The following is a 26,420-nucleotide window of genomic DNA, read 5'->3' on the forward strand; positions in this document are numbered from 1 at the left end:
TATTATCATCTAAATAAAGTATATTTACCGTTAATATATTATATTAGTTATTTTAATATTATTAACAGACAATCCAATTTTAAGTTATGAGTATGTATACATTAAAATTAGGTTATAATTTTTAATATAAATTTATGACTGCATTTATTTTAAAGCGAGCTCTATCTTTTATGATATTTTTTTCTGGGAAGAGTAACAGAAAGTAATGTCAGTAATGTAATGCCAGATATAAAGGTACAGAAAATTGATATTTCAGATGACCTATTTTATATCAACGGTCCCATAGGATTACGTAAATGCACAAATATTCGATGCTGAAGAGTGAAGGCTCACCTGGTCTCAATGAGTATATCAGCATTGTTTGCACAAAGCACACTCTTGCAGATCAGCTCCTGTGTGACAGCGATGGCCTTCTTGTTGGAGATGCACAGGTCGCTCAGGTAGTCCAGAAAGCGTGACTGCCACGTCTTCATGTTTTTACGTACAAGACCTATGTCATATATAATAACTATAAGATTAGCACTAAAAATTAACACGAGTTTGTAATATCTTTCTCTAGGCTTCATAAATTAGTAATATTTGTTGGCAATTGTGTACAGTATAACAATGTACACATCTCATGTAATATATCTGAAATATTAAAAGAAAAAGCAAGAGTGAAAGAGAGAGAAAGAGACAGAGATAAAGAGTGACGCGTGAATATTTACATTAAATCCTTCTTCTTACATTGTTAAGTTACTAAATACACGAGTAATAAATTATTTATTTTATTTCTTAACTATTTATGGACTTTCTACATATATGTTAGATATAACAGCGAATGACGTTTTCGGTCCTTTGGAAAGCTGTCGCTATTTTACAAGTCGCCAAGCAGCAGAATAACGCCAAAAAATAATTTGAATTTGAATTTAAATATTCAATGATCAATTTCGACAATTAATATATATATTTATCAGGGATGGTTATGCGAAATAAAATGTATTTTAATACTTAATGTGGTGAATACGTCATCAATGAGAATTTTCTTGCAACATTCTCAAGTCAAAGTTGTAGCAATACCTATATTAAGCCAATTATAAATAAGCGTTGAATTTTTAAGTTATTCGAAGTAATTGATAGAGTGAGTACCCTTCTATAAATATTGCACATCGAACTTTGGAAACAGGCAATAATTTCGGCTTCGTAGAGCGTTATCTCTGTAGCACGAAATACGACTGACAAAACGTCACACAGATAGTATGGGACAGAGATAGTGCTCTACGAAGTCGAAATTAACTGACTGTCTGTTTCCAAAGGTCGATGTGTAATATTTACCACCGGGTCCTGTAAGTTGTATTATTTTGAATGTTAGGTCTAAAGATTAGGCAACCCACCGACGAAGGTTTCGATCTCGGAGGCTGTGATGTGCTTTTCCAACAGCTTTCTGTTGTTGTGCAGCAAAGCCGTGATGGTGTCCTCGGCGAGTATGTCGTAGCCGATCTGTTTCTGCATGAAGCCGAAGTGCTTCGCTATGTATTCCTGTGAACAAATTCATTTTGCAAATTATATTGAACTTCGTGTATTATTTAAACTTTTCATGTAAAGGCTCTTTCTATAAACTTGTTGCCCACTATTATGTAACTTAAAATACTACCTACTTATCCTGTAATATAGGGCTTTATTATTTTTACGTAATTTTTATATTTTTAATCATCATCGATATTTTTATACGTACAATTTGAATTAAAGTTTTCTTTTGTACCTTTGAAATTCAGAGCAGGATTAAATTGACTAAAACATATAATAACAGATATATAAACCCTCCACTAGGTGGACCAATGATATATAGATCCTTGAAGGCCTATGCTTTGCAGTGGGTGTCTATCAGCTAAAATGATGATGATTTGTATAACATTAAGGTTAAGAGACAGTTATGTACTTATTCCCTGGTTAATGGTAAGTAAATTATTACATATATTATATAAGTTCAAAACAGTGTTATAAATATTCAATTTCCTACTAAAATGCATTAAAAAATCAGCATTCAAAATAATGGTAAAAACAAAACAATAGCCCTCTCCTTCACGTCTCTCATCTCCATTCAAAGGTTGTCTGGTAGAGATGGTCTGGTAGACTGGTCTCTTGTCCGACCGTCTACACGAATTGTTTCTTTTTTATTATTGTTATCATCTATGGTACTCAAAAAGTGTAAATAAATAAATAATAATGCAATCAGGAATACATATACATCATGATGATAACATATAACAATAAGATGATAACATAACTGAGCTTCAGTTTAAGTGGTGACCTATTTAAAGTTCGTACACCTTAAATCGTTCTTAATTAAAAAATCAAAAGTTACACTTACAGGTAAACTTTCGAATACAACGTTGTTCACTCGTTCACTATAGCGAAACTAAAGATTTGTGGGACATACTATTTTATATGTAATAGTGCTGCATTGAATAAATAAGCTTAATTTAATAAGTTTAAGATGGATTAATAATAATAATACTTGGATAAACAATTAGTGCGAATGTTATATACGCACTTGATTTTTCCTATAGTCCTGTTGGCTGAGCCTCAGTATCCGGTAGCAGAGGCGGAAGATGCACTTGTAGGGAGCGTAGCGCGGGTCGTACAACTCTTCGATCTTCAGGAACGGCTCCCCTTCTTCTGTCTCTTGAAATGGACCCTGCAAATTATTTCAATTGATGCAATTCTAAATACTGTAAGATACTGAATGAAATCTCTGGCAGAGTGGTAAGCATATGTCCTCTTGGAGATCTTTGCACATTGTCACTTCAAGGAGTTACCGCGCAAGTTATGTACATCTCAGCGGCCTCCTAATCCGGTAGCAAATATATGTAACTGTATGGGCTGAGACTGCGTAGGGCACTGGACCTTAGATATATTGCTACCGGAACTGCTGTACCACACCTTAGGTATGCATGCGGTGAGGGACTCGCGGGGTGAGGAGGGTACCGACAGCTTCTTTAGTTAATCGTCAACACGTGAGGCGTTAGCGCTCAAGCTCATTTTTTCTTGGCCCCACCATTTTCATGCACGGTACAGTGGTTACAACAGCACTATACTCAAAACGAAATCTAGATTATTTTAACGTTTTGAACTATTCGAATCCATAAAATACTCATTTTTAATATGCTCATAGCGTTGTGTGAAATCTGTCAAGAATATACATATACCACAAACATTTATTTTTCGAAAACTGATACATGACTAATAAACTAATAGGTATCAAATAGTTGATTCTAGATAATATTTAAAAATTTTAATACCTGTAGGATTTTGAAAAGCTGGCGCAGTATGTACTGTTCGCGCAATAACTTTTGCCGATCCCTGTTCGGGTTCTCCACAACCAGATCCAAGGCTTTCGATTTATTCGGTTCGTTCTCGAAGCCCGCTATGAAGTAAACTATGTCTTGTAGGAGGCAAGTTAGGGCTCTGTGAAATAAAATAAATTATTAAATATCACAGTTGCTCAGTTCACCGACTCCGAATCAGGAATGTGAAGAAACGAAGACAACCGAAAGTAAACGACATAGCCTTTCAGAATCTCAAGTGGCAGTAGGTCACAAATAGAATAGATGGCAGCTGTGGTCTTAAGGTGTTGGAGTGAAGACTGCGGACCGACAAACGCAACGCCGTCTACCCATAAAGTGGACAGAGGACATTGTTAAAGTCGTCTGAACTCTGGATGCTTGCCACTTCTAATAAGCCCTTTCGGAAATCGATGAAAGCGGTACTAGACGTGCTACGGCTGAAACAATGATAATGACAAAACTATCTTAGTCAATTTATTCATTCATTCATTCTTCGAAGGCCGCAACAATGACCGATCTTGCGCTGCTAGCCTCCAGCGACTTTTCACGACCTTGACTATGTCATCGGTTCCCTCAGTGGAGGAGCCACATTCTTAACAATATCTGTTCAGTTTTTTTAAGAAAAAAAAACCCACGAAGAACCAATGCAGTATGACATCAAAAAAAATAATTAAAAATGCTTTGGACTGAGGCAAATGATGTTTCTGCACTAGCAGCGAGTTTTATTGTCAATCGACTATTGACGTGACCCCTGTCGATTTTAAATGACAATTTCACTTTAGTTTTTGAACACAGTAGTATATGAAATAAATGTAATAAGGAATTGACTTATATAAAACAAGTGCAGACGAATATGAAACTTACTTCATCTCGTTATGCTCTATATTCCCATGGTGAAGTTTAGTCGACAAGGCCGACAGCACTTTGCACGCGTCGTTGGCGAAGTCCAAGTCTCGCACTTCGCTGGGCGACACCGATATCAAGGCAAACGCTTCCTTGTCCTCCTTGACTAATGAACATCCAACCTGCGTACCATAAATAGAAATGTATACAATCTTACTCTAAAAATATAAAATGTTTTTGGTAAAGAACCAAGATGTATCTAATTTTCGAACCTAATACTTCAAAGAAACTGTAACGTTCTTTAATAAAGTGCAAAATCAGTCACGGTGGCGACCTTTAGATGGACGCTATTACAGTGAACGTCTATCGACTGCGACGATGATGATGATGAAAGGAAGCGATCAGAGCATTCGCTAAATCCTACCAATGACGGCAGCAGACCATCCCAACTAGTTGGTTACCCAAATTGATAAGTTTGAAAATTATGCTGAAAGTTTATAGAGACATAACATCCTGAAGCTGCATGAAAGGAAGTAGCTCTGAGTGTAAAATGAATTGCTTTGTTACAAATCATTCACTAAAAGTCCCTAGAGAGATTGTAGCTTGATGCAGAAAGAATAAAAATCTGGACAGATAAAAACTTACCTTCGACATGACCGGTTTCTCCTCCTCTTTGTCTATCGGTATGCATGTTGAATGTACCCATGTGTGCGTGCATAAGTGCTGTAATCTGCGAAATATATTAAATAAACACATCAATAAGTTGAAAAAAATGTTATACAATGTATTATATCAAACTTGATACAGAGTGACTTTGGGTCCACATCTGTTCACCTTAATATCCATAAGGTACACACTATCAAAATATGAATGGTTTAAGAAACAATAAATAACTTAATGATAATTTAGTTATAAATGGTATTTTCGAAATTTGTATTACTACAAATTAAAATTAATTATTGTTTAATATCGCTGTAGACTTCATACTGTCAAATGATATTGGCCTATAGCATTCGAAAAGAAAAATAATATTCTAACATATTTTAGTTTTAAAGAATAATTGAACTATACATTCATCCCTTAAGACTTTTATGTAAGTACTCTGTAGGTAGATATTATGTTTTTTGTTACTGGCTAGTAACAAAAGTTGATTTAACATGAAATTAAAAAAAATGAACTTTTCAGTTGTTGCAAGAATGGACCCATGAACGAACGAATGAGTAACTGAACGCTGACCTGACGTAGCTGCTCTGCGGCACGGCGGAGTCGGAATGCGTCATGGTGGTGGGGTCCAGTTCGAAGAGAGTGGCGATCTCCGAGGAGTGCGGAACTGACACCAACTGGTAAGCCGGTTCCCCGCGTTCTTGCACCGTTTCACTGCAATATGACTAATTTGTTTTAAGGATCCAGAGGCATGGCCGCAAGAGGGCCACTACTACACAGCTTCGCTATCTTAAAAACGGTTTACGCTAGGTGCCCTCTATGCTCTGCCACTTCGAATCACTTGGGCAGCAGTGTAAGCCATAAGAACAATGTAAATACTCACGGCGCTTTCAAGCATGCCTCAGCGGCTAGGTAGTGGCCAGTGGCGAGATGCTTGAATCTGAAGATCGAGTTCCAGTGGCCGGCGCCTCCACGGCACGGGTCGTGTTGTACCACCTGCAGACGTTATTATAGAAAGTAAGTATAATAATACTTTTATAATTCTTAAATGTCAACTTTGAATGCTTCAATAAACAAAGAGCCATCTACGCAGAAAGATTATGGTTCTTGTTAAAAACGCTCTTTCTTACTATATTATCATTTCGTTATGTATTATTTCTGAAACCTTTGATTTTTGGATAGGGCATACCGTACATTAATTGCAAGCAAATATGCTATGCTTTTACTCCATGTGAGCTTTAACATCTATAAATATCTATAACCAATTACCCTGTATGTCTGTTCTATACTTCATAAAACTTCGAATAGAGGGCAAATGTCCGAAAGAACGCAGTTTCAACAGATGGTCGGACCAAATAAGCTGGACACTTGACACCAAACTTTGTGGTATGCACCACAATGCAAGAAACCTAGACAGATGGCATAGCATAATAAGAAGAAAGAGTACTCCGTGTCTAGATCTCGACCCTCATAGAGGAAAACGATGCGAGGAAGTCTTTTTCACAATCTTCATAATTTCAGCAGTAGGAGATCCACTGCCCAACATAAGCATCCTCTGTAGATTTCCAGTAGGTCCGGGTGAAAGCTTCAGGTTAACGTGCTACGCTGTACTTGCCAGTCTGTGGTCTTCACTAATGAATCTTATGGCTAGAGCGGTCATCTCTTGTGCACTATGTGGCCTGCCCATTGTTACTTCATCATCTGTCTACGTATCTCCTCATTTCTGATTAGTCTCCAATAAATAATCCTGGGCAAAAAAAATTACCTCAATCTCCCACAGCGCTTTGCTGCTGGTGGCGGCAGTCGCACTAGATCGACCCGTGGTCCGTAGAAACACATGCTGCCTCTTCTGGTACTCGTCCATTGTGAGGAATTTCTCCTGTTCCGCATGGAACAGACGCACCACATCACCACCTTTCAGTATCTCTTCCTGATTCTCCTTGTGCTCTAAAAATAGAGTCACCTTCCATGACGTCGATGCGTTCACGACGTTTACCTGGAAATGGAATAACAAATTTCTTTTATTAAGTTTATTATTGCTCAGTTTTTTCAGGCAAGTTTTTAGCCACAGAAAAAATTAAATCATTTCAAAGATATTTTTGTATTCAAATTCATTTTTATATATTATGACTTATTTTTTAAATGACTTAATGGATTACTCAGTGGCCGCGGGTCATAAATTGTTGACCTCTGCTATAGCCTGTTATTTAATATCAATATTATATATATATGTATATATATATATTTATGTATATATATATATATATATATATATGTATATATATTTATAGGTATATATGATTGTAATTCAATTAAAAAAATGTTGCCTGGTGAACTACTAGTAACTGTTTGAATATAGGAGCGGTGAGATAAAGGAAGGCGGTGTGACGCACAAGGTATATTTTAGAACAGATAGCTTGCCTGATACTATGTAATTACAAGCTTAAAAGTAAAGTATTATGCAAGACATACAAAAACAAAATGTATCATGAACAATTATTACATTATTGTTTCAATAGCTTTATTATACAAGAAATTGTGGTAGCTTTTGTCAATATATACTTGACCTAGAGATTTCCTTATTTAAAAAAAAGGGGTCGTCCATAGCGTATTTACAACTGTCTGTCCTAATATTTCGACTGTAAAAAGTTTCTGATCCATTTGTAATAAACGGAATCAGCAATCAACTCAAATCAACTTTTTATAAAATTCTGCAAAACAATATTGAACTACCGTTTACAAAATTCAAAATGCATATTAAAAGTAAACAGAAGAAAAAAGCTTATTATTAAATAAACGGATTTTTATATGACTAGAATCCTTGGCAGTGATGTCGCCTAATTATTTTGATTTCATTTAGGTTATACCTGATAGTTTATAGGTATAAATCTGTTTTTTAAACTTTATGAAAAGATGTTTTTGTGTAATTTGTTTTTGCTTCTTCTCTACAACTATAACACCTTGAGGAGTAGAGTAGAGTTAAAACTAAATTGATTAAAAATAATAATAAGTTGACGATCAATAAGAGTTTTTGTTAAAAGTTCCAATGTTGAATAAATGAATTGTGTGTATATAGCTTTTCGCACCCTTAAAACTTTAGATAATAAATAGCGTACAAATAGTGTTACATATAATATAGATATAGCAAATATAAGATCTAGTAATGGAGCATAGACAAAATCTACGCGGGATCTCTCTGCACAAGATCATCGTTAATCTCCTGTAAATGTAATGGATCATTCTAGCAACAATAGCCGATCGACATACAAAACTCACTCCGGCGCATAAAACCCGTACCTGTTTTACCTCCACTTTCCGACATGTTTGCGCGGTAGTTTTTAGTAGTATGAAATGCTAGCACAGATAAACAAGAAATATAATCTAAATACACGTTCATATCTAAAGAAAATATTATAGATTCTAATAGACTAAAGCATTCGCATCATAATACGGTTACAATTTATTTAATAATAACAGACTATTAATCAAATAATATTCTTTTTTTAATTAGCATTAGTAGTTTTTAAGTTAGTATATGATATTACGAAAGATTATATTATATTAATGTGGTATGTCAATTATTAATAATAATTATAAATATAATAATTATGAAATATGACTACGACATAGGTATGAAATATCCATAAATATTTAGAATTTTTATTTACATTTTTTAAAAAAAAGCTAAAATTTTTAATATATTATATAATTTAAAAAAAATTAAAAACCATTGAACAAGGTTCTTTAAAGTTAACAAAAAATGTCCTCAAAAAGTTAACAAATAGGTCTAAAGCTACGTACATTATTGTGTATAGTGTATGTATATATATTATTAAATGAATGTTACTATAGCGTTCAAAAGTTTTTAGTTGATTGATATTTACGTATTTATAACTTGGTTTGTTAATTCATTTGTAGGGTTAATATTATACTGTACACATCAAAAATTGCTAAATTTTATTTTTAACCAAAAAATTTTTAAATTTTTTTTTAAGCGCAACTGTTAAGTTTCTGGCTTGCTCTTCTCTCTTCTTATGATATTAAAATAATAGACGACTCAAAGACGCATATTTTGAATTTCGAATTAATATTGATTCTCATTCAAATGAATTTTTATGTTACATCTGACCAGGATTTTATTTCTGATCTTACGCATGTAAGGTATATCAATTTCAGTTAACGAAGATGATCTCCAGTAACAAGGCACGCTGACAATGTCCGGACGGAGGCGATTATGCTCACCTCCACGCAGCCCACGTTATCCGGCAGCTCGTGGTTGGACGACACGTGTAGGACTTGTTGCCCCGCATTTACCGGGTTCATTATCACTTTATCGCCTACCACCACGTTGTCCCCTGTTAACAAAGTTAGATATTCATTATAAGCGCCTTCTCGGAGTGTTCAACTCGCCTTTTCACTATATGCACATAGCATATATTTTTTAATTTAGTCAAATAACCAGGAAAAGCTATGATTACTTGAAAAAACTTTTGATCAGCGGAAAACTGGATAGACAGCGATTACGATTTTAAATTGATATAAAGAGCTGTTTCTTCTATTGTTAAGAGGTACAATGGATATTTAATGGAATCAGGCGTTATTTTGCGGAAGTCCATCCTAAGTAAGAAAAGGACCAATTCCGCTTCCGCTATGTAGTGGTAGTCGTGCAACAAAGTGCACCGCCCGCCAGCCCGCTGATAAATGCGCATGCGGCAAACAATGCGAATTACACAACTACCACCGTTAAATCACTCAACACGTGTTTCACCCCTCTACGGGGCATCTTAAGGAGTTATGTCACACCGATTAGTGCTAAACACAGAGACACTTGTTGCACTTTGTTTCACGACTACTACTGCATGTGCGGAAGTGGCTAAATATTTGTCCTTTTCTTACTTAGGATGGACTTCCGCAAAATAACGCCTAATTCCATTAAGGAGTAATGTTACATCGATTAGTGCTAAACACCGAGTAATTTTTATTTTAAATATTAAATGTTTATTTTTTTAAAAAATATTTTAATATTTATTATAAAATATTTGAATCTATTAGATATACGATACCGTGGTCTAATACGCTGGTCTAATCAAGCCGGAACCCCCCTCGATTGTACCCTAGTCGAAGCATCACATACGCACATATGGCGTAACATAGCTCACGACAAACTTTCCAGAAAGGTTTACGAACCTCAGTAGTGATGGATAAGGTGTAAGTACAAGTGCCTCCGCTTTCATCATCAGAATTATCACCATTTTAGCCGTAGGACAGGATCTGGTATTAGCAACCTGGATACAGCGTCTTTCGTCTAAACAAGGTCGTTTGTCTAAATAGATGGATGTCATGCTAAGCTTGGCGAATCATGATCTTCACTCCAGAAACTTAAAGCCCCACGCAGGCTACACATTAGACATTTTTATTTATATTAAACTGCTATGACATACTTCGTAATGACAAAGTTATCAGTCAGTCGAAGTCCAATAGTAAAAATATCAAACCAAATATGATCACTTTAATTATTTGTAGATATTTTATTTTGAACACTTATTACTCTTATAATACCTTATGTTCCGCGATATTTTTATTTATACCTAGCTCGATACGCCTTTTTGATTTCGATTTACAACAAATGTTTTGAAACAAGCTAGGGTTAGATATTTAAACAAAACCCATGGTTTTAAAGGGAGAAGAATAACTTTTCTTTGTTATATTTCACTAGAGCTTTTAAATTTTCCGTATTAAATATGAAATAAAATTACCGGAGCCATTTTTATTTTTGCATAACTATTTATTACTATACAGAATAAAAGCTTGTGGTAGACCGAATTTGTTGAAGGCGTTGGGATTTAAGCTAATACTGTGAATGTACTCACCAGTCGACCGCAGTTTATAGAAAGGCATTACATAAAACCACGAGCCCTCGTTCCCGTTTGCGTCCAAATGTACCCGCATGGCGTTCTTCTCCAGCAACGCCGGTAGCCTCTTGTTTACCTGCAACACACATAAATATTACATTTATATAATAACTATAAAAGGATGCCCCGTGGAGGTGTGAAACACGTTGTTGAGTGAATTAACGGTGGTAGTTGTGTTTCGCATTGTTTACCGCACGCGCATTTATCAGCGGGTTGGCCGGCGGTCCACTTAATTGCACGACTACTGCTATATAGCGGAAGTGGCTATATATTAGTCCCTTTTTAGGATAGACTTCCGCAAGGTAACGCCTAAATCTATTATATATTTACATAATAATTGAGTTAATTTTTTAACGACTTCGCGATGCTTTTACTCTCGCATTTACATCATTATTGATATTTCAGATGGCTTAGGGAACTTCGGGAATCTCTATACGGGTCGGTTGTACAGTTTATTTCCAGTAAGGAACGTGATGGTATGAGGCATAGTAGTGCTACAGTTTCATCATACTTGTCATCATCCTGGAAGCGTTCCTGCAGTTTCTATCGCCACTTCTTCACAGCGCCAACGATTTCCGAAGTGATAGTAATTTTAACCAGATACTAGCAACAAAACAAGACGAGATTCGATATCGGGCGCTCTTAAGTGGGGATCCTAAACATGTGTTGACAGCTGAAAGAGATGTCCTCGCAGAGTCCTTTCTCCAGGTCACTCCAGAAAGTACTTATAAGCTCTGAGACCTCACAGTAAGCATCTTCCGAACTCTACCTCCACTAGTTCGCATAATCTTTAAATGCCAATAAAACAACACTGTATATCTATACTAAAAACATCTTGTATAACACAGCCCGGTATTCACATGTCTCTATCACTTGTTTACACAGTCCTTGTAGAAGAAACGTATTTGGCTCTTACTCTCCTGTACTAATATTGTACAAATTGGCCAACGAATGCAAAAATAATATTGAAATATTCTTTAAACATGTACATCGCTTTGGTTTATATGATATAAATTGTCGACTCTCCGTGTTAATCTCTAGTATTTTACTGAAACAAATTATCGGGATCTCCTTTTGCCACACGTCATTTACATCCGTATTTATATTTGTAATAAACAGAAAGCACTGTAAGCAGACGTAATGAAATAAAATAGTTTTTAATGTTAAACACTTCAAATATTCTTTAGGTCAGGGATGAGAAACACGCGGCCCGTTAAACATGTTTATACGGCCCGAAAAGCTTTTCTAAAATTGAATTTATTTTATCGACTTTAATTAATTGGTATAATATTAATAATAATATAATAATGGTACATGTTAAACCGAAATTAATTTATAATAACCACCGATAAAAACAGATTAAATCACGGTTAGAAAGCTGCTTTAATATTATAAACGCTTGTATTGAAAAAAAACGTTTTCAAATTTCTCATTAAAATTTTAAAAAATGTTCGTTATTCCATATTTATCTTATATATTTATTTTGCAAATTTTAAAAATTGTATATTCTCTTATTCCAATGTTTATTAAAAATTAAATTAGCCCTTTAATTACAAAAGGTTGCTTACCTCTGCTTCAGGTAAAATATTGTAATGCTTGTGGTCATTTTGAACAAATGTATAAAAAAATATTGTAAAAAATATGGCCAAGGAAGGCGACGTATAAAAGGTATAAATATAAACAAAAAAAAACTATAGAACATTTGAAGAAAGGAATAAGATATAATGATAGATATTGTAACGGACATAAGAAAAATAAATAAAACTATACTGAAAAACTAAATGAAATCCTGAAGTCTCTGTTCCAAAAAACGAAGGTCATATGAAATGCTTGTGGTACAATTCGTATGCATATATACATAATATATTTGTGTATTTCTTTACGAGTTATGAATAGTGATCCAATTATTGTGTGACGTCAGCAGTTAGCGCTATGTGTGGGTGTGGGTGTGCGTGTTTGTACGTACAGTAAGGTATTTGTTGGACTTGACGTGGAGCAGCTGTATCACGCTGCCGTACTGCACGACCGTCCCCAACAACTTCTTGTTCTCCAACTCGTTCTGCTTCTTCTCGATTTCGGCGGCATGCTGTAACAACACAACGTTACGCGTAAATCTCAATATCATGGTAACGTTAGTATAATATACTCGTAGTGTGTATAAAATAGTGTAAGATCAAAGCATCTATTACTGCGGTATACAAAATAGGGCTTAAATAACGAGGTATCGGATGTTCTAATTCACTAACAATGTATTGACCACTCTACACGCTTTCGTTTCTTCGATAGAAGATTGTGTAATAGATCCCCAACTAGGAAGACATAACATAATAACGGTATAGAGATTATGAAGGACAGAAAAAAATTGTCATACAAGAGATTGTATGTAATGTATAAAACGAAAAAGTGAAATAAGAAAAAAACTTTTGTCGATTTGTAAAAGCCCTTGGGGAGAACATAAGTTTTCAAAATAGGGGAGAAATTTAAAAAAATAGCTATATAATAAGAGTGTAGATGTGTCCGTGTTCTTCAAATCTCATGTTTAGTTCTGTGTTCTTTGATAGTTTACATTTACCCCAGAGCACTTATTACCGCGATATACAATATATATATTAATCGATGACATAAATATTCTGCAATCCTAATTATGTTATCAAGACTCACGGTTACACAGGGTTCCCCTATCGTCGCGATGAGTGTTCTTGCACTGACCGCATTTAGGTATTTTCAGCGACATTGGCTATGTAAGAAAAAGACCAATAATTAGCCACTTCCGCACATGCAGTGGTAGTCGTGCAACTAAGTGCATCGCCCGCCAGCTGATAATTGCGCATGCGGCAAATTAGTGCAAAACACAGAGTCCAACTATTGTTGGTACAGTTGGCACTAATCGGTGTAACGTGTTCAGTGATTTAACGGTGGTAGTTGTGTAATTCGCATTGTTTGCCGCATACGCATTTATCAGCAGGCTGGCGGGCGGTACACTTTGTTGCACGACTACCACTGCATGTGCGGAAGTGGCTAAACATTGGTCCTTTTCTTACTTAGGATGGACTTCTGCAAGGTAACGCCTGATTCCATTAGACATTGGCTGTCTTCGGCCAGTCTAGAAGTAAGCTTACCCGTGTCTACCGGCTTACCGGTCGGCACTCAAAAACCTTACGGCCTCAACGGAAGTCGATTGTACGAGTAATGCCTCTCCCTTTTTAGAAGTATTCACAAAAATGGATTTATAATTTATAAAGGTTCACAAATATACGAAATTAAAAATTAATAACGTTAATGTTATTCATTTATATACATGAAATTAAATTAGGTTCTCTGGAACATAACAATTTATAAGAAAACGCAACCCATTAATTGTGTTCTTTGGCATTACCTTTATAGTGCTGTATAAATGGTTTATAGCAATCTAAATTATAAACGCATAAGTGTATCTATAGACGCAATATATCACAGTGTTCCATTCGGAATGTTTTACCCTCCATAATGGGTCCATTAGTCGACGGGATGGGCTGTTTATTGCGCCTTTTGTCTTTAAAATAGTTTTATAAAAGTGGGGAGATGGATATACACTTTCGATTTGTCATTTCTTGTCACTGTTTGATGTATTTGTTTGTTCTACTTTTAAATACGCAACTGTAGTCCATTATAGCGGATTCCGGTTTATCAATATAAGTGAAAAATGGAACCGTGGTAGCCCAGCGGTGGAGGACTTCGACACACGGGTTCGATTCCCGGGGTATAATCTCATATAATTCACACTTTGTGCATTAATTATATAGGATTGCCGCTGCTCATAATTTTCCAGAGGATGGGCAGCATCGTCCTCTGCATACTATAATATCACAGTGCCATCACCAACCCACCTGCCGAGTAGATTATAGTATATCACCACATAGATATCTTTGGAATATCTAAACATTGCAGAGGGCGTCGATCGACTGAAAAGTAAGAGAGAGAGAAGAGATACGTGAACACGTTTCTCTTAGTCACGTTTTTGCTCCAAAACGAATGAATTCTATCCCCAGACTTCTTTTTGCGGGATTATTTAAAGAGTCATGTCTACTTCTATATAAGCTACGTCAACTGAAAGAAAAAAACAGCGGAGAAGTGTCTGCGATCTCGCGGTCTTTGTCGACGAGTATTTTAAAATTTCTAAACTCTTAGAAGAGCGCAAAAATCGAAATGATGGTCATTTAGATCAAATAATTTTTAAATTATAAATTCCAAAAAATTACCTCTCTAATAAGTAAACAAATTTTAAAACATATATAACGGTTTTTTTGTAAGAAAATTGTCAAATACTAAGTTATTCATGTCCCACCCTTTATGTTAGGAGTAAATGTTTACACACACTATACACTACTGTAATTACAGTATCTATCAAAAAAAACTTGTCCAAGCGACCCCAACCTAACTGGTCCGTTATAAATTTTAAACAAGTAGGCTACGTCCAGCAGTGGACATTTTATGGCCGAAATGATGATGATGATGAAGTCGAAGTGAACTAAAAACTTTAGGAAGAGCTATAAAATTTTAGACGCGTATATATAACCGAAAATAGATGACATAAAAATTAGATGACGTCATACTTTTTTTTATTAATTCTAATTTGTATCGCTAGTGGTTTTTTTTACAATATTTATTTTTCGCTTAAACTAAACGCAGACAGTTGGGAGAGGGTTGCCGCTATTTGATACGGATCTTTCTTCTCCCAGCTGCGAGGCACGAAAGCGTTTTATCATTTTTTACAATTTTTCTTACACAATTTTCTCTTATATATAAATACAGCTAAAATTTATATATATTAACAATACAATTTGGAATACTCAACAATATATTAGTTGCTACATTATTTAACATCATAAATTAATATTTAACGTCTGTACGTCTGATATATAAAGACATCGTTACATACAAATCAATTGGCACTAGTTTTAGAAATCAGCGACTACAATTAGACCAAATCGTTTCAGGAAATTAGGCACTACATTTCCTACAAACATTGAATCGTTTTCGACCGCTGTCGAACTGTTGGCGGATGTTAAACGAGCCGTTTTATTACAACGTACGAATTCCTGTGGACTTTGTTAAACAGGCAACACGTAACACACAATATACGTTCTAGAAGCTTTTACGTACTTGAAAACTTTTCTGGAAGTACATGTGTACATAGGCATTTTAATTCGTATTAATTATTGTCTGCAAAACACTGTCATTACAAAGACACTAATCATGTAAACCAATACCTCGCTTTGCGTCGTTTCGTTTTGCGTTTTTTTCGAAGTTGCGTCGCTGCTTAATTAGTACTAATTTTCACTGTGCATCGTAAGATTTTCGAAATTGCGTTGTTTTGGTTCGAGTCTTTAATTTTTTTTCTAGAAGATAGCAACACTTTTGTTTCTAATTGCGCCATGCCATTAAAACTCGGGGATTCCCTTTCTAACTAAAAATCAACGCAATTTGTATACTGTTTTATTTTCACTTTGTTTTGCTAATATTAAGAGTTCAGTTTCAATTACGTAGTGTGTTGTGCTTTTTTTTAAATTTAAAAGAGAATAATAAATTTATATAAATTTTTACGTGCTGTTTCTGGTTACGAAAAAGGGTAAATGTTATTCCAATTTATTTATTGGCAGAGTTATATTATTCTTGTTTTTAAATGTTTTCTTTGTTCAATTTTCTTTTTAAAAAATAGTATTTCGTGACCCTGGAACCTTTCTTCGATCTTTACATGGTTTGCTATAGAAAATCTTAATTCACTTTGCGGCGTTTCAATTTGCGTCGTGTTTTTTTGGAACGTAACCACGACGTAAAGTGAGGTATTGGTGTATATCAGATATGAAATATATTCAGTACTCAATAAAAAAAAAACTTTTGTAGGAGTGTTTTATGGTAAAAAATGCATAAATATTTTATAATATAGAATTATTCTTACAGTTTCTCTCAATATTCTACTTACTGTAAATATAATTAAGTTTTATAAACACCTTTTAAGTTTCTACACTTATTTTCAATCAACCTGTGTAAAATTATCACTCTAAAATATGTTACATTTATTTATTTCTATTGTAATGAGATAAACAAATTACTCCAAGCAGTACAAAGTCCGCAGGGTCAGAAAGTAAACAATAATTAATATTAATATACAGTAATAGGAATTATCAAAAAGATTTTTGGTAATATATTATCATTTTGTATTATTTATGAAACCATTGATTTTGAATAGGTTGCACCATAGAATACATACAGATAATGAGTTATACATTTACCCATATAAAGCTTTTACACATATGACCAATCACTTTGTAAATCAGATGAAATATATTCAATGTTTTAAAATCCATCCCCTCGACCCTAGATAAAATCGATCCGCTTTTCAATTCAGATTCAAATTCTGTTTATCCGCGCCCACTTGGAAAAATTCACTTTGAATAAGTATACCATCAGTCAGCGTCCAAAGAATAGAAAAATAAAAATGCGTCATTCGAAAATATTTATGTTTAGACGTCCGTCGATCGGATTCTTTTAAATAATGACGGCTTCTATCGAGCTCTTCAAAGAAATATTATAAATCGTTCTTCGCTCATCTCATACGTATTAGTAATCTTGTCTATTTTTGTTTAGTAAGCAAAACAAATTACACTGTTACTTTACCAAGATGATTAATAAACAGAAATAGTTTTAAAAAGAAGTGGCAGGGTACTTTTTGTGACGTCAGATAATTGACTAAAGATAGTCTAGGTAGGTAATCAAATTTACATGTAGCTAAAGAACGAAAATAATTCTTTGATCATAAATAAAGGTGAACAGAAGCCCTTTATATACGGCGCCCGTGTTTGGGGACCTCTCTTTCGATTATCATTTTTGGGACATGAACTATCATTTCACTAAGTTTTTAAGTAAAATTTTATTTATTTTCCGTCTATCACAATTTCGACATTTTAGTTTCTCCCTGCCTTCAAATTTTCTTTCATTGTTATTTATTTATCTTTACATACCTTCTATGCATCGCCTTTGATCCATCGCCACATTTTTTATTCGTTTTATTTTATATCCTTCTTTACATTTTACAATTCTCATTTGATTTTTTATTAAAAACATTTATTTACAAATCTAATTTTTGAATATGTCTTCCTTTTATGTCACAGTTATTCTTATTACCTGTTAATTTCTTTACACGACCATAATTTTTATTTATTTTTATTACCTTCTTTATTATAATTTTTGCATATTGCAAGAAAGGTTGGCGGTATTCTGCGTCTCTTTGTCAAGGAGACGATGCTGTCACTTTCTATTTTGACTCCCAATTCTATTTTCAAATCTATTCTCATGCCGCAAAATAAGCGACAGTAAGTGATTGCACGCACCACAGTGTGGTCCACCGCAGAGTCACAGAGCCCCCCCCCCCCCCCATGAAGGAAACAAAAATGATCTGCGCTTTGTTTTCCAACTGATCGGCCCCTTGTAAGTTATTCTACCGGTATAAAGTAAGCTACCATAATCGGTAACATTTCTTTTTTGAAGTACTGAGTGATAGACTCAATAATAGAAAAATCTATCTTTTCTATCCTGTCCCTATCTAAGAGCTGTGACGTCACAATCCAGTAACATCGCATGTTATGTAACGATCCGAACAGAGTTTTCCGAAGGAGTTATATTACCTAATCGAGATTTAGGCTTAAGTCTTCCGGCCTCTGTTGCAGCGGGGTTGGATCAGAATCTATTTTTAAATTTATCATCTCATTCAAGAAGGCATATAAGTACTTTTAAATCGTTTATAAATTTAGTATTATAAATAGGTCAGTGCAGTCACACTATAACTATAGTAAATAAAACTGTAACTATAATAAAAAATATTCCTCATAAACTGACTAGTTCATGAGGAAACTACCATCGACTCGGAATGCTAATCTGCCAAGAAGAGCTCGCTCAAACTCAACAGTTTAACAATATTTGATTATAACAAATGATAATGTATTTACATAGGCTTACTCGGTCGCTTACGAATTAGCTACTCTCGCTGAAAGCTGTGCTGAAAAATCCTAAATGATTTTTAGTCATTGTCAAATGAGTTAGAAAAGGACCCATATTTAGCCACTACCGCACGCGCAGTGGTAGTCGTGCAACACAGTGCATCGCCCGCCAGCCCACTGATAAATGCGTATGCGGCAAACACTGCGAATTACCTAACTGCCACCGTTATTAATGCGTAATTGTGCAAGTGCTCATTCACACTGTGTTTGGCACTAATCGGGGTGACATAATTCCTGAAGATGCCCCGTGAAGGGGTGAAACACGTGTTGAGTAATTTAACGGTGGCAGTTGTGTAATTCGCATTGTTTGCCGCATACGCATTTATCAGCGGGCTGGCGGGCGGTGCCCTTTGTTGCACGACTACCACTGCATGTTTGGAAGTGGCTAAATATTGGTTTGTCCTTTTTTACTTAGGATGGACTTGCGCAAGGTAACGCCTGATCCCATTAAATACTGTCAAATGATATAGCCTCGTTGGAATTAACATATTCACCAAGTTTAAGTTTACATAGCACTGAAGCCGCTAACTTAATATTCAATAAGCTGCAGGGCTTCCCTTTTCGTATATATTCCACAGGATTTTAATCCTAAACAAGCACAAATCTAAATATATGAGGAGGGAACATGCATATGTTGTTAATTGTATACTCACGTGCAACCTCTTCAACAGGCCGGTGTCGGTGTCGGCGTTGGCGTTGGCCGACTGCTTGGCGGTGTTCCAGAACTGCTTCTGAGCGGAGTATCGGTTCATAGGGCATATCTTGAACAGGCAATCTGTTAATTTTACAAACGTAACATTAGCGAAACGTACACCAAAAGTTATATGTCGATATAGTTCTAATATTATGTCATTAGGCAAATTTATATTACATACTGTATTTAGTTTACATTAAGAAATAAAAAAATCTGTTAATTTTACAAACGTAACATTAGCGAAACGCACACCAAAAGTTATATGTCGATATACTTCTAATACTATGTCATTAGGCAAATTTAAATAACATCCTGTATTTAGTTTACGTTAAGAAATAAAACAATCTAACTAGACAATTTATAAGCGCCCTACCTGCAAAACTTTTAATGAAATTAAAATAATACAAAAGCAGTAACGTTTATAATATATTTTTATTTTAATATATATAGAATAAATAACGGCTGTCTTCATGAGTAGTACCTCCACTCACATGGTGGACAGAATGTTGTTAATGTCGACGGACGCTGCAGGCTGTTTTCAACCGGTCTTATTGGAAATCTATAGGAAAGTCTGTTTGTTATATGACATATGGCGGATATATGGCGTATTATGTTCGCCGTTTGATTTTCAGCAGACAGAAAATTTATATCAATTAAATAAAAAATATTTAACTGTTCAGAAAAATTAATAAGGTGCATAAATAAATTAATGAAGGTAGGTGACATAAGTAAATGGAAAAAATCAAAATGGTATCAAAATAACAAAGGAGTGAAAAAAACCTCATTTAAATATAGTAATGACTACTATTGGAATTGTATATAAATTATATACATTTTCATATATATTTATATATGTTTATCTATTGCTGGACATGAGCAACACCCAGAGATTTCCAATCGGACTGGTTGAAGTGGCGATAGCAACATTACTGGATACCCTGGAATTTATGATACAAAATTCTATATACCACTGCGTTAGAGCATAACTGTAAAGTTAATCTTTAAAATTCTGCTATAGTCCTACCGAAACCGCTATACTGCGCCTTAGAAAATGGGGGCAAGGTGGGGGCCGATAACAAGAATGAAATGTGTATTTATATAGGTTATAGGAATTGGTGGTTAGAAAGAAAAGAATGAAATTCAAGGCATATATATGTAATTTTGAATCGACGATTATATTGACTCGGACCGCCTACCGACTCGGAACGCTGGTCTGCCGAGAAGAGCCGTCCAGAAATTCAACAGTTGCTCTTTTGAATGAATTTTAACAATTTTACTGCGTACGTTGTAATACCAAACACGTAGATGAGTCCACATACCAAGTTCCACACATTTCGATCAAATAAAAACTCATAAAGGCTATAATAAGATTGATTAAATAATATACTTTTAATTCCAGATTTCAGAATAAGAAACGAGAGGTCTAAGATATCTTGTGGAACTTTATTATATAAGCATACGCCCAGACCCATGAGGTTGACACAAGTCTGTTTGAGAAAAGGTTTCCATCTGAAAATTTCTGTCTCGAATACTTTTACAAGTCTAAAACTATTATACGGACCCTACTTATCTCCGCCCTTCAACAATCAATGCATACTTAGAAATATATAAGCATCTATTTTACAATGGACTTTTTGATACCTTATTGACTTATTTTAAAGAATACAATATGATAAAGAAGTTTTGAAACAATAATGGCAACACCACGTACCCCGGAACTTTTTGGGTGGATCAGTTAGATCGCCGGCTTCCGGGCAAACCACGCATCTGTCGTCAACCAGCCTGGTGAGAAAAACAAAATATTACTATACAGAAATTATATTTATAATACGCAGTTTATACAGGTTGATTAAAAATAGCTATAATAGCTTTAAAGTTTTTTGCTGACCAGCTATACATTCACCCATTTAAAGTTTTCTAACTTATTACCAATCACCCTATATAAATTGATTGAACGGTAGGTATGTCGATCCTCGATCATGGTTACTGCCCTAGCCACTGAAGTTGCTGGTAAATCACTCATTTTGTATCAGAACAATATGCACTATTGAAAGCAAACAGTTAAATGAACCACAGTCACACACAGCATCCAACAAAGTTCTTATCAAAAACAATTAGAACACTCGATGTAAGCAAATTATTCAAAAAACCATAAAAACTGTAACCGCATTTGAAAAGGTACTTACACGTTAATAAAAACTAGTTCTGAGCATTTACAAAAACTCAAAAAAATCACCATTTTTTTGTGTTCCCCTAATTGTACCGGTTAGGGTATGTTAAATTAAAAAAATTATTTTCTTTAGGAATGGGAAAGGCAATAACTTCAGGCAATACAAAGTCTGCAGAGACAGTAAACAATCCGTAATTTTTCCGAATTATTAAAACGCTTTCTTACTATATTATCATTTCTTTATTTATTATTTCTGAAACAACAAATTTTGGGAAAATGTGTACTGTTTCTTAATTGACAGCATATAGCTATACATTCACTATATAAAATTTTACACCTTTAACCAATCACCTTATATATATATATATATGCTTCTCTGAAATTGTTTACGGAACAAGTAAGCAAATAAATCATATGCGTCTTTTCAATCACAAACAATAAAGTGTCACCGCTTACATACCTCAGAAAGTAACCAATACTTACTCGCACATGTAAACAGTAATTTCACTAGATGTTAGACTAGTTTTTTCCAACCTTTTATGTGTAGTGGCCCATCTTAGCCTTTCCTAAATTCTTACGCAATATGTTACATGTACTTTTTATATTAAAGCGAAAGAGTTAAACTCGTGTCGTGTCCATTTTCGAATTGCCTCCTAACTATCAAATTACACCTTATAGGCCGTGCGCCTACATCGGAAACCACTGTGTTATTCTGTTAAAATTAACCTTTCAGTAATTGTAAATCAAGACGAGTATATACATTTATTCATATTATTATTCACATAGGATCAGGATTTATTTCGACGAGTTTAATCATTGGAAGAATGCCAGAAGAACCCGACTTGATACAAACTTGAATTAGATTGAGTCTTTAAAATAGCATTATCCAACTTAAAGCTGCGAATTTCAAACACGACCTGATCAAAGAAAACCCTGCAATAAACTCAGACGGTTGTTTGGTCACTTTTTCAATATCTTTAATGTAGTAATACAGTAATAAATTTCCAAGCTTTCTTATCACTGAAATAATCTTTAATAGTTTTTTTTTTAATGAACTTCTGAAATACATTACGTAACAATTTAGAGACATGAAATGACAGTGTATTAAAAGAATACACAGTTGCCTACAAATATATACAGTACGCAGCACAGTTTCCTAGAAATAAAGATTTAAATTCTTATCCAAGTGAACCTTGAACTTTGAATTTGTAAATATTTATACTGTATAATTTAAAAAGACATCAATAATGTTCAGAACAAACGCCAGACGACGATTTATCATACATAAAGATGATTCACGTAAACCAACTGAAAATTGGATAGATAAACGTTTGAGCTTCAAGCCGCGTTTTTTATGGCCCCATTTTTGGGGCCACTATTACCTCTTGTCATGGGTAGACAGGGACAACAATTTTCGTAATAATCTATTTTATTTTCACGCTCTTCTTTTATGCGTCTCAATATCTTTCACTGGTTCTTCAATTTTCTACCACATTCTCTTCATTCCTTTCCATGCCTCGGTACCTTCAACACATCGCCTTACATCCTACACCATTCCTCCTGGACACTGCTATTTTACATTTTTATTTTATTTTTCATTAACAATTTGGTTATAGTAACATTTTCCTGTACTCTAATGGCGTCTTTTAGCAGCCGAAATTATTGATGAAAGTATATATATATATATATACACAAGTTTTTATATAAAAACTATAAATTCTTGTTTGTCTCTTGGTATTTACATTTTATAGCTTGAATGGGGTTGAGCTCGAAGGCCCTCTCTCTCTCTCACTCTCCCTTAATCAGGAATATCTACAAACTCGATAAGAGAGTAATGTAACCGCTCTACCAAGACTGAAAGGATCCGATTCAGAGACGGTTGAAGCACGGCTGGACAGGTTGCAACAAGTATTATACTTATTGCAACCAGTATGTACTTTTAGTACTAGCTGTCCTCTACCCCTCCTCCTCCCCCAATCTGACTTTAGCCGAACTTTATTTTGAGAGTTAAAATTCTAATTCTTAAAAATGGAACTATTACAAAAGTTGAAATCGCATATATTTAAAATTAATACTTACCCTAAAGTACTGAGAAACCCTGATACGCTGCCCTCCGCATACAGGGAGACGATGTCCCCGAGGTGTAGAAAGCTGTCCCCCATGATGCCGTCTTATCTCCCCGCTATTTAGCGACACCTGCCAACAAAAACTAAGAGTTATTTCCGTTTATTTTTTTTATTTTAATACCCAATATAGAAGATACGACGGCCAAAACCTCAAACAACTAACGGTGATTGGAACAGCAAAGGTCAAACGTCCAAGAGGTCGTGGTCCCTTAAAAGGTTAGATCAAATCCGCACATAACTTAACACTAATCTCCACTATGTCAAAGATAGGAATAAGATTAACGATGAAGATTACTCCATGTCCGGGGGACCACGACCCACTGCAATATGCACAAAAATGCAAAGAGGGGCCCGTCAAATTTGCTTCAAGATTCGCACCCCTCACACGCAACAAAGAAATCCGTAGAGTCATAACCTGTCATAACATAGACAAAAATAAATAATATCATCTAATTACTCTAAGCTATTGGCTCTTAACCCTTCATTTGCCGCAACATGGCGCCTGTCAGTGTCGGGAACAAATTTTTTTAAAATAATAAATAAAATATTATTGTTTATAATCCTGAGGTCTGTAGTACATCGAAAGCAAGCGATTTTAAACTGTATTTTTAAGGTCACTCGGTATAAAGTAACCAACTTTATTTCGAGCAGGTCTAACCCGTTCGTACCCGGTAGTTCGGACACATATGTCCATAGGCAGTTGACCGCTTAAAGCTTCATATTTAACGATACAGTGATCAAAAAGTATCCTGAATTGGTTTATAAAATGTTAATTCTTTATTTATTTATCCAAATCAATTTCATCCCCTTCAAAGTCAGATAAAGCGCACTTTTTCCAGATCTTAAACCGGTTGCAAAAGTATTTTTCCGTTATAACCTTGAAGACCTGTTTCTATTGGGTTTTTATCTCCGTAATCGTGTCAATACGGCGTCCCCGCATTGGACTTTTGAGTTTGCTGAACAGCCAGAAATCGCACAGAGCCCAATCAGGCAAATACGGTAGTTGTGGGACTATGTCAGTCGAATTTTGGCCGAAAATTCGAGAAACATCAATATATAACATCAACCAATCGAGACTTGGCGGGTTTGAGACACATCCTTCAAAATGGTTTGGGATAAGCCAAATGATATTCAGACACTTTCAGCGAAGTCTCTAATTGACAATAGACGATTTAAAATGCAACTTCACATAAAATTTTGTTGAGTAAGGCATATATAATAATGTCAGGGAGCGAGCATGAAACAATGAATTCTATACGAAATTTAAATTATCCCAACACTCTATTTCGATCACCGCCGTCTATTAAACCTGAATGATATTTGCTTTATTGAAAGCACTTTACAAACATTTTACGCAAAACTGAACCTTTACGTTTACAACATAAAGTCGAAATTATTTCGCAGCAATTGATTTTGTTTGGACGAATAGTTGAAAATTAATGCAAGATCTGTGTAACGCGCGGACAATGATTTGTTTTCATAAATTTTCTATGACGGAGCCTAAAATTGCTCTCCGATAATGATTTCTAAATAAACATTTATGTTTGAATTAAACATTTCTCTTCTATAAATGAGGGCCTGTCGAACAAATCAGAGCGGTGCTGAAAAACAAATTCTAAAAAAAATATGGTTCATAGCACCATATTTGCTTATAGCACTTAGACATCATACGTTTAATATTATTATTCCCACCTATCTCGAATGTTTCAAAACGGATCGCAGTTTATTTATTCAAATATTCCAATATGAATGTATTGAATACTAGGGGAATTGAAAATAAATGTCATTTCTGTCTACATATTTTACAGAAAAACCGATTAGATTTTACCGGCATTGTATACTAGATGGCAAAAGGTTGTTGATAACGAAGGTGAATATATTGTTGATTGCAAATATTTTTTTTTTAAAAAGCAATCGCGTGAATTTAACTTAAGAAAAATCAATTCAAATAGTTCAATTTAATAGAAACTAGAATCAATTTCAGTTCTTCTAAAATGACCTTAAAAAGGTAAAAGTACTGACGTGTTATTATCTGATACGGGCCCGCATCAAACTGAGTCTAGTTTATTTTTATGATTATTTTCCCAAACAACATTAAAACAGAGGTTTAAATAACAGGTTTCTTTACTTATTTTTGTTAATTAATATATATTTATTTTTAAATTATTGCTTTTCATATAAGGAAAGGACTGCAAAAGTTTTTTTTTTTTAATAGTAACAACTAATTTTCGTACCTATAAAAAAATAACTAAATTGATAAAGTTTGATAATAATGAGGTAATCCTGTAGAGAAAGATTTTTCCGCTTATCAGTCTCTTCCGGTACAGTCTAGCTATTTCCAGCTAAGACCAACTTAATAAGACTTATATTATAAGACTTAATAGAGCCTAAAGAAATTATAACATGCCTCAGGAGCCTTCAGAGGTTCCATCTTTATTTCTAATACTAACCATGTCAAAAATCGTAATTGTTTTCATCCAAACAGAGACATAGCTTTTGTATGTTATGTTACAATATCCAACCCACCTATACCTTTTTCAGACTTCTATCAGATTTGTAAAATATTGTATATGTACTAATAGCACTCATCTGTAGCACAAACGGTAACCCGTAGGATATGATCATTAATCAAAATCATCACATTAGTCAT

At 34.6% G+C, this 26,420-nt stretch overlaps 1 protein-coding gene across 1 annotated transcript in view; it reads right to left on the minus strand.

The window, feature by feature from the left end:
* The window catches only part of Itpr (Inositol 1,4,5,-trisphosphate receptor), a 118,154-nt gene that overhangs the window by 53,562 nt on the left and 38,172 nt on the right, over positions 1 to 26,420 (minus strand). Inside the window, exons 2-16 of the mRNA XM_068768679.1 lie at positions 23,724 to 23,840; positions 21,186 to 21,256; positions 19,434 to 19,555; positions 12,711 to 12,830; positions 10,703 to 10,820; positions 9,075 to 9,187; positions 6,598 to 6,828; positions 5,716 to 5,828; positions 5,406 to 5,546; positions 4,815 to 4,899; positions 4,191 to 4,351; positions 3,282 to 3,447; positions 2,534 to 2,677; positions 1,374 to 1,518; positions 334 to 490 (exon numbers count right to left, since the gene is read on the minus strand). Coding sequence (XP_068624780.1) covers positions 334 to 490; positions 1,374 to 1,518; positions 2,534 to 2,677; positions 3,282 to 3,447; positions 4,191 to 4,351; positions 4,815 to 4,899; positions 5,406 to 5,546; positions 5,716 to 5,828; positions 6,598 to 6,828; positions 9,075 to 9,187; positions 10,703 to 10,820; positions 12,711 to 12,830; positions 19,434 to 19,555; positions 21,186 to 21,256; positions 23,724 to 23,806 — 1,970 coding nt within the window. The 5' untranslated portion in view covers positions 23,807 to 23,840. The remainder of the gene's footprint in view (positions 1 to 333; positions 491 to 1,373; positions 1,519 to 2,533; positions 2,678 to 3,281; positions 3,448 to 4,190; positions 4,352 to 4,814; positions 4,900 to 5,405; positions 5,547 to 5,715; positions 5,829 to 6,597; positions 6,829 to 9,074; positions 9,188 to 10,702; positions 10,821 to 12,710; positions 12,831 to 19,433; positions 19,556 to 21,185; positions 21,257 to 23,723; positions 23,841 to 26,420) is intronic.

Source organism: Battus philenor, unplaced genomic scaffold, assembly GCF_028537555.1.
Source record: "Battus philenor isolate CCGP_79_NKW_IND1 unplaced genomic scaffold, ilBatPhil1.0.hap1 SCAF_26, whole genome shotgun sequence".
NCBI lineage: Eukaryota > Metazoa > Arthropoda > Insecta > Lepidoptera > Papilionidae > Battus > Battus philenor.